Genomic DNA, 9,474 nt, shown 5'->3' with positions numbered 1-9,474 from the left:
TTACTGGTGCAAGACAGAAAACACCAGCTTGTCCATAGGACACATGCAGGGCTTCCAGGCTGCACGACTTCTGGGACATGGACGTTGTGTGCTGGAGTTAGGCTCGTAGGAAAAGACACAGATGGTACAAGCTTCCTGGTCTGCTCTCTGCCAAGGAAGTGTTCTAGTGGGAAGACCAGAGGTTGTCTGGCTAGGCCTGTGGCAAAAGGAGAGGGGTAAATCTAATCAGGGGTGACTTATTAGCAAGTCCATTATGCCACTCTGGTCAAGCCTGAACTTAGCAACTTAGCCTGACATTTTCAAATCCATCTGTCTGACTCTTCTATTTCTCAGTTGATACCACATGCCTCTCCCTGCTGCCTTTTTTAACTACGATGACCTTGCTTCTAGGTCTCCTTAGTTACCAACTAGATACTTATAATATTTTATAATCCACTTAAATCTTGAACGTGATGATGTCATAATTATGAAAGTAACTGGATTTGTATAAAGTATTGCTTAATCTTAAGAACAAAATGGCAGCTGTGAAAACAGATGAAATAATTAGAGGAAGAAATTATTTCTTTTTGGAAGCTTCAAGATATTTTAAAAAGTAATTAGTACCGGTTAGCAATAAAGTTCTGTTCTCAGAAATTACACTTAATGAGGGAACATGGATTACACAAAATGTCTGCCTACCACTAGAGGATGGGCCACTGAACTGCCTGCATAACTGGTTCCATTTTCAACAAAATTTGGGTTTGTTGAAAAAGAGTATGCAGATGCCAGCCGTGAATGACCTCAAACAAGCTCAGACTCGGGCAACAGCAAACTACTGAGCAAGAGTTCTCAGGGTCAGAGAAGCGCTGGATAATGTCTTGACTTTTTCAGAACAATGTTCTCTCTTCCTGAGAAAAATACCTACAGTGCTGTTTCCTCCATTGGCCATCAGTCACCTCTCAGGATAGGACACATCTGTTTACAGGTGAGAATTGAAGTTGCTCAAAACTGATAGTAAGCTACTTAAAATAATAGTTCAAGTTTTGCTCTGGGCTGATATGTTTTCTAACAGCATTAAGAAGCTTCCAGCTAAATCAGCCCTGGCCGGTTTGGCTCAGCGGTTAGAGCGTCGGCCTGCGGTCCAGAGAGACCTGGGTTCGGTTCCCGCTAAGGGCATGTACCTCGGTTGCAGTTTGTCCCCGGCCCTGGTCAGTCATGTGGGTGGCAGCCACTCGATGTGTTCCTTTCACATCGATGTTTCTCTCTCTCTCTCTGTTCCTCTCTCTCCCTCCCACTCTACCTGAACAAAAAATGGAAAAATGTCCTCGGGTGAGGATTAAAAAAAAAAAAAGAAGAAGCTTCCAGCTAAATTAGAGAATTAGTGGGTGATCAAAACACCTGAAATGGGGTGTGAGCTGGACTTGGAATGTGTCCTGTAATTGCCCATCCCAGCGCCCAAGTGCAGTGGACATAAACTCCAGACTACAAGTTGCTCAAACACAAGGACCAACTTCCAAGGTCCCTGGAAAAGCAGGTGGACCAGTTCAAAACTGTCCACCTAACCCGCTTAGAAAGTACTGAGCACATAATAAGTATGGATTGGTTAATCCCTCAAAACCTTCAAAGGGGGCCCAAGACAATCTTTAGATTTCAAAAGCCAGAGAGACCTATCACTGTAGGTTCTAGACCTGGCTATGGTGACTAACTAAGTTGTTTTTAATTTTTTTTTTATTTTATTTTTTTATTTTTCATCCTCACCCGAGGATATTTTTCCATTTTTTGTACAGATAGAGCGGGAGGGAGAGAGAGGAAGGGAGAGAGAGAGAGAAACATCGACGTGAAGGGACACATCGAGTGGCTGCCACCCGCACGACCAACCAGGGCCGGGGACAAACTGCAACCGAGGTACATGCCCTTAGCGGGAACCGAACCCGGGTCTCTCCGGACCGCAGGCCGACGCTCTAACCGCTGAGCCAAACTAGCCAGGGCAACTAAGTTGTTTTTAAATGAATTACTAAGGGGCCACACTATCAGTTCAGCTAATCAATTACAAAATTGTAGTGAGCCTGAAATACTCATCTATTGCATTTTTATGTGCCAAATTTCATCACTTTATGTAGTTAAAATGTATTTGCATATAGTCAAAAAATACCAAACAACTATGTAAATAATCTTCAAAGTGTCTTATCTAACAGTAAATTCTCTTTCATATTGTTGCTTATACTTCCGATAAAATTAATTTGTTTGTATATATTGGAATATACATATCATAAATTTTAAGTAAAAAAAATATGTTTAAGGCTTTAATGAATCCTATCAAAACATTTGTGTGAAATAAAATAACTCGAGGTCATTTTACCTGATCATGTGCATAGCCCGCCCTCTAGCGTTTCTTTCTAAATCCTACCAAATTTTAAACCTTTAAATACTCTTAATCTCAAACTGTCTGGTTAATAGGATTAAGGTATGTGTCATCAAATTATTAGAACAAGGCTAAATCCCTGACACCGATGAAAATTTAATCAGAGAAAAGTGAAGGTCCTTCCAGGAGCTGGTGGTAACCTCACTGGAAAAATACTGCAAAGTTAGTAGTAAGTATATTTAAAAGTTCCATTTACTAAATAGGGTCATAATAGAAAGAGAAGAGTTAAAGTAATAAATGTATATGCATGTAAAATGTGATAACTTTGTAACTATTAGTACTAATGTTATTTTATTATTATATTGAAAAAACAGGCCTGGCCAGTTTAGCTCAGTGGTTAGAGTGTGGGCCCAGGGACTGAAGGGTCACCAATTTGATTCCCAGTCAAAGGCACATACCGGGGTTGCAGGTTCAATCCCTGGCCAGCTTGGGGTCGTGTGGGAGGCAACATATCGATGTGTCTCTCTCACATTGATCTCTCTCTCTCTCTCTCTCTCTCTCTCTCTCTCTCTCCCTCCTTCCCTTACACTCTATCTAAAAATCAGTGAAAAGATATCCTTGGATGAGGATTAACAACAACAAAAAGACATGCCAAAATGTTGATTAAAATTCCAAATGTTGTTTAAATAATGGAAGGTATTGTTTTTTGTTTCTTTTTCCAAAATAGCAAATATACACAAAGTAGATAAATATTCCCTTTGGGAAGAGCTAAGATAATCTAACATTTTATGGATTTAACTTTGTTAAAGCATACAGTTGTTTTAATTTATTTAACTTTCCTTTGTGAAGTTCTAAACATTTGCATTTTAAATGTTTATAATTAATGTATATGAAATTAAACCTAAAAGGAAATTTATTATGTGAGAAGAAAACCATTTAATTGTGAACTATTTATATATATTGATGGTTTTTATAAGTATAAAAAAATGTGTGAGGCTGCTTTGCTTCCATAAAAAAAGAAATGTCGGGAAGAAAAAGTATTTAACCATCTAGGTGAAACTCACTTGAGGATTCAAAATTGTAGGGGGGAAATCCCTCTGATATATTAACCAAGTCTGTGTTTGGGAATGTTTACTGTTGACAAGGAAATAAAATGAAATTTGGATTCTATGGGGTTGTGAGCCATACTATCTGTTACCTTAAATTTTAAGTACTTTGGATGATGATCTTATTTAACTGTCATAAAAAATGTAAACAAACTAGAGACTTGGGTTGCCTTTTTTTTTTTTTTTTTTTTTTGTATTCTAGCTTTCCTATGTCTCAGGCTAATGAATTGTCTAAAGTCATAAAGAAAAATTGACCGAAAAATGCTTTGAGTCACCATGTGTTTTCAATTGATGCCAACAGAAACTAACCTAATGGCAGGCATTTGATGCAGGTTTATTTTTCCTTTGCAGTAACAGCGGGAACATGAAGCTGCCACTCTTGGTGTTTATTGTGTATCTGCTCTGGTTGAAAGACTGTCACTGTGCACCTACTTGGAAGGACAAAACTGCAATCCATGAAAACCTGAAGGGTGTGTTTAGTTTCTTTATCTGTGCCTTGTCCTGTGTGCATGTTTGCATGTCCTGCTGGCACTTACAGTGATTTACGGTGGAGAGATAACTGTGTTCCTTACGGCCCTCTGGTTTCTCAGTGAGACATTCTCTGGGCACTTAGACCAAGTAGATGTGACGCCAAACATCTGGATAAAAATAGAAAATTCCAATTGAGTATCTGAGAACATTCCTATATCCAGATGTTTGCTATCACAGAGATAAAACTTGCCAACTTTTTTACTGCATTTCTTGGTATCATCCAGATGTTTGGTGTCCTCTAAGCACAGTTTTAATGAACAGTGAAATTCTTTTCTAGCATTTGAAAAATTTAAACAATTAAAGTAATCTGTGCAGTTATTCTTGAGATAGAGAGAGAATGGATTATAATGACATTGAATCTGGTTGGTCTGTGCCCATTAACTTCTGACTTTTGCTTGATAATAAATGTTTTGGGTACTTAACACTTAGAAAAATAAGTTAGTTAAATGCTTTTTTGGGAGATATCTATAGTTAAATTTGAAGGCAAGAATAGCTCTATAGGAAGCCACATTAGCTATTGTGGAGAGAATGACAAGGAATTTATACTCACTAAAGGGTTATTAAAGGTGTGCAAGAGATGTTCAGTAGGTTATTAAAGAATCTGGCACTATATGTGATACTTTCTAGGTTTGATGCCTCCTGGGAAGATAATTGAAGCTGAGAGAAAGGGAAGTGGTTTACTGGGTTTGAAGTTCCCAGTTGGGTATTTAATATAAATTGTGAAGAAACTTTCAAATTTTCTATAATACAAACACACTTGAGCTTTAAGTGAAAGAAAAAAAAAATGGATAAATGAAAACAGGCCGCAAGGAAAATGGCAAGAATGAGGTTAAATTAACTCTGACTTGTCTAGGAGCTCAGCAGTGAGGAACAGAAGGTATTATCCATGTGGCAGCTGGGTCCATGTGGCAGCTGACAGCTAATTTATTATGATCTGCTTTCAGAGTTTGATGCTATAAAAGAACAATTAAGCCTCTATTTAGGAGACACACACACACACACAAATGGTGAATTCATTGCATTTCGATGCAGATTCAGATACATTATAATCTGATCAGATCTCAAAACAAAAAACTGCAACATATCTTTTAGGATTTTCTGAGGCTGGGGAGATAGATGTTGATGAAGAAGTGAAGAAGGCTCTGATTGGTATGAAACAGATGAAAATCATGATGAAAAGGAGAGAGGAGGAACATACTCATATAATGAAAACCCTCAAGAAATGCAGAGAAGAAAAACAGGTACAGTAATTGAAAATAATATCTGTTCTTAAACATATCTAGACTATAAATATTGCACTTATAAGGGTAATTAATGAGCCCTGGAGGGTTTGGCTCAGCAGTTAGAGTGTCGGCCCATGAACCGAAGAGTCTTGAGTTTGATTCTAGTCAAGGGCATGTACCTCGGTTGCAATTCAAACCCCAGCACTGGTTGGGTTTGATGTTTCTCTCTCTCTCCCTCTCTCCCACTCTATCTGAAAATCAATGGGAAATATCCTTGGGCGAAGATTAAAAAGAAAATTTATTTAAAAAAATAAAATAAAAAATAAGGGTAATTAATGAATTACTTATTTTCCCTAGTAATAGATATTTTGGAGGTCAGCCCTTATTAAAGGAAAAGTTTGAAGGAAATTTTTAATTTCTTCCAAGAACATATTCCTTATAGAATAGGCCTTTGCAGGGCTCCAAGTCCAGAAATTTGAGGGATTCATCTTTGAATGCTGCTTTCTTAAAAATGCTTTATCCTTAGTTCCTTCTGAGTTAGGATACTGAGTCAGAAGTGTGCGGGGAATTTTTGGCTAGATCAGTAGTCTACAAAGTTTTTTGATCTCCTATACTTATGACTACAATATTTGTTAGCCTCCTAAACATATGTATATTAATGTACTTATAAATTAAAAACATGACTTACTATCAATAGTAGCTCAAGGCACAAAATACACTTAGGATAAGGTTTTTGGTTAGCTAGGGCAGATGTTAAGTTCATATTTAAAATAATCTAGATAGATTCCAAAATGGCTGCAGAGTGAATGGAAGCTACACAGACCATCTCCCAGGACCAAACTGGGATTACAACAAAAATAAAGACAATCGTCAGGAAAAGGCAACAGAAAAGCAGCTTGGAGGACCACATAACCAGGGACACTGACTCAATCCTGGTAGGCTTGTGGAGACGCGAGTAGGGGGCTGGGAACCCACGGTCTGGCAGCGGCCTTGGCTGTGAGTGGCGCCCTCGGGTTAAACTCCCAAGCAGCTCCACAGCACAGATCCAGGACAGAGGCTAAAATAGCAGCAGCCACTTACCTTGAACTCTGGCAGAGGAAAGGCAGACTGGACTGGAACTGAGTGGGGAAATTCAGGATTTGAAGGGTGCTCAGAGCATTTGCTGAGTTGCAGCCACACGGGACTGTGGTCATCTTACTCCTTCCCAGGGCCCTGAGGAGAGGCAGCGGCCCCTCCCCAGGAGATTCAACCCCACCAGGTGGCCATTTATTTTTTTATTTTTTTTTATCCTCACCTGAGGACATTTTTCCATTTTTTGTTCAGGTAGAGTGGGAGGGAGAGAGAGGAAGAGAGAGAGAGAGAGAGAGAAACATCGATGCGAAAGAAACACATCGAGTGGCTGCCACCCACACGACTGACTGACCAGAGGACCAGGGCCGGGGACAAACTGCAACTGAGGCACATGCCCTTAGAGGGAACCGAACCCAGGTCTCTCAGGACCGCAGGCTGACGCTCCAACCTCTGAGCCAAACCGGCCAGGGCCCAGGTGGCCATTGAAATGCTAATTGAGGCCTATTAACACCAGCATCTGCCCCACCCTCGGGAAATCCTGTTATACTGAGCATATGAGGGAGTTTTTCATTCAACTGAGAAGCCAAGGTTCTTCAGGTAACCACTACTGATAGCCTCCAGGCAAAAAGCTAGAGAATAACTGTACCATTCCCTGGGCTAGCAACATTAACCAGAAAAGTAAAACTTGACAGTGGTGTGTAACGTAGATCCTCCCTGGCTCATCCAAACCCAGAAGAAGGAGCCACAAACAGCAGAATACCAATACTCACAGGGAAAATTTGGCAGGCTCCAAAGCCCACTGTGATAGCCAAAATGGTGAAACACAGAAACAAAAGCCAAATGAAAGAACAAGAGACCTCTGCTGAAGGTGCAGATAAATGAGGTGCAGTTAAGCAAGTTAACAGAACTAGAATTCAGAGCCATGATCTTGGGGGAGCTCAACAGCATGTGTAAGGACATGAGTAAAGATATAGAAATGTTGAAAATCAACCAGTTGGAAATTAAAATCACCAAGAAGAAATGAAGAATGACAAATCAGAAATAAAGAACACATTGGAAGGTCTAAATAGCAGAGTAGAAGAAGCTGAGGACCGGATCAGTGAAATAGAAGACAGGGTAGAAAAAAATCAACCAATCAGAAAACCAAACGGAAAAAAACGTTAAAAAACAGGAAGACAGCTTCAGAGAACTGTGGGACAACTGGAAACGAAATAACATTCGCATCATAGGAGTCCCCGAAGAAGAAGAAAATTAGCAAGGGTTAGAGAATATATTTGAAGAAATAGTGACAGCAAACTTTCCTAATTTGGTGAAGGAAGAAGGCATTGAAGTTCAAGAGGCAGAGAGAGCCCCAAGTAAGAAGAAGCCAAACAGGCCCACACCAAGACACATAGTAATCAAAATGCTAAATATTAAAAACAAAGAGAGAATCCTAAAAGCAGCAAGAGAAAAGCAACAGGTTACCTACAAAGGAAACCCCATAAGGCTCTCAGCTGACTTCTCACAAGAAACACTACAGGCCAGAAGGGAATGGCATGAGGTAATGAAGGTCATGAAAAACAAGGATCTGAATCCAGGACTGCTCTACCCAGCAAGGCTATCATTCAAAATAGAAAGTAAAATAAAGAGCTTCCCAGACCCAAAAAAAGGCTAAGGGAATATATTAGCACCAAACCAGCACTGCAAGAAATGTTAAAAGGACTGCTGTATTTACCAGGAGAAATAGGTAGAAAAATATAACCACACTAAACAAAAATGGCAATAAATAACTAAATATTAATAATCACCTTAAATGTAAATGGATTGAATGCTCCGAATAAAAGATACAGAGTAGCTGATTGGATAAGGAAGCATGACTCATCTATATGTTGTTTATAAGAGACCCACCTCTCAACAAAAGACTCACATAGGTTGAAAGTGAACGGATGGAAAAAAATCTTCCAAGCAAACAGAAAGGAAAAAAAAAGCTGGGGTAGCAATACTCATATCTGATAAAATAGATTTCAAAATGAAGGCCATAACTAGAGACAAAGAAGGCCACTACATAACATTGAAAGGATCTATCCAACAGCAAGATATAACCTTGATAAACATATATGCACCCAATATAGGAGCACCAAAATATATTAAAAATCTTCTGGAAGACTTCAAAGAAGAAATCAATAGCAATACAATTATAGCAGGGGACTTCAAAACCCTGCTGACATCACTGGATAGATCCTCTAGACAAAAAATTAGCAAGGAAACAGAGACTCTAAATGAAGCACTAGACCAAATGAATTTAATAGATATCTACAGAGAATTACACCCCAAAACTACAGAATTCACATTCCCAGGTGCACATGGGATATTCTCAAAGATAGACCACATGTTAGGACACAAACTAAGTTTTGACAAGTTCAAGAAGACTGAAATCATATCAAGCATCTTCTCAGATCACAATGGCATGAAACTAGAAATCAATTGCAACAAGAACATGCAAAGACATTTGAACACATGGAAGCTAAATAGCATGTTATTAAACAATGAATGAGTCAATGAGGAGATCAAGGAGGAAATTAAAAACTTCCTGAAATCCAATGAAAAGGAACACACAACACAAAACCTATGGGATAGAGTGAAAGCACTTCTGAGAGGGAAGTTCATAGCACTACAGGCCTACCTCAAAAAAGAAGAAAAATCTCTAATAGACTACCTAACCTCAAACTTAAAGAACTAGAAAGCAAACAAAAAGAAAACCCCAGAGCAAGTAGAAGGAAGGAAATAGTAAGGATCAGAGCAGAAATAAATAACATAGAGACCAAAAAAACAATTCAAAGGATCAATGAAACAAAGAGCTGGTTTTTCAAAAAGATAAACAAGATTGATGGACCCTTAGCTAGACTCACCAAGAAACAAAGAGAGAGAACCCAAATGAACAAAATCAGAAATGAAAGAGTAGAAGTAACAACTGATACCACAGAAATACAGAAGATCATTAACAACTACTATGAAAAATGATATGGCAACAAATTCGACAATCTAAGCAAAATGGAAAAATTTCTAGAAACACATAGTCTCCCAAAACTGGACCGGGAAGAGATAGAAAATTTGAACAAACCAACTAAGAAAATTGAAGATGTATTCAAGACTCTCCCAGCAAACAAAAGCCCAGGCCCGGATGGCTTCATGAGGGAGTTTTACCGAACATTCAAAAAAGAAC

At 38.9% G+C, this 9,474-nt stretch overlaps 1 protein-coding gene across 6 annotated transcripts in view; it reads left to right on the top strand.

Moving 5' to 3' along the window:
* Positions 1-2,477: 2,477 nt before the first annotated feature.
* The window catches only part of CLUL1 (clusterin like 1), a 48,172-nt gene continuing 41,175 nt past the window's right edge, over positions 2,478-9,474 (top strand). For 3 of the 6 annotated variants that reach the window (XR_004957112.1, XM_036245488.1, XM_036245490.1), the window contains exons 1-3: positions 2,502-2,570; positions 3,799-3,917; positions 5,071-5,219. Coding sequence is in view for 5 of the 6 variants with exons in the window: in XM_036245488.1 (XP_036101381.1) it covers positions 3,812-3,917; positions 5,071-5,219 (255 nt within the window). In the remaining variant the exon portion in view is untranslated. Of the gene's footprint in view, positions 2,571-3,798; positions 3,918-5,070; positions 5,220-9,474 lie in introns of all 6 variants that reach the window. The other 3 variants (XM_036245491.1, XM_036245492.1, XM_036245489.1) reach the window with 3 other exon arrangements.

This window comes from Molossus molossus, unplaced genomic scaffold (assembly GCF_014108415.1).
Source record: "Molossus molossus isolate mMolMol1 unplaced genomic scaffold, mMolMol1.p scaffold_m16_p_6, whole genome shotgun sequence".
Lineage (NCBI taxonomy): Eukaryota > Metazoa > Chordata > Mammalia > Chiroptera > Molossidae > Molossus > Molossus molossus.
This window is presented reverse-complemented; position numbering and strand designations above follow the sequence as displayed.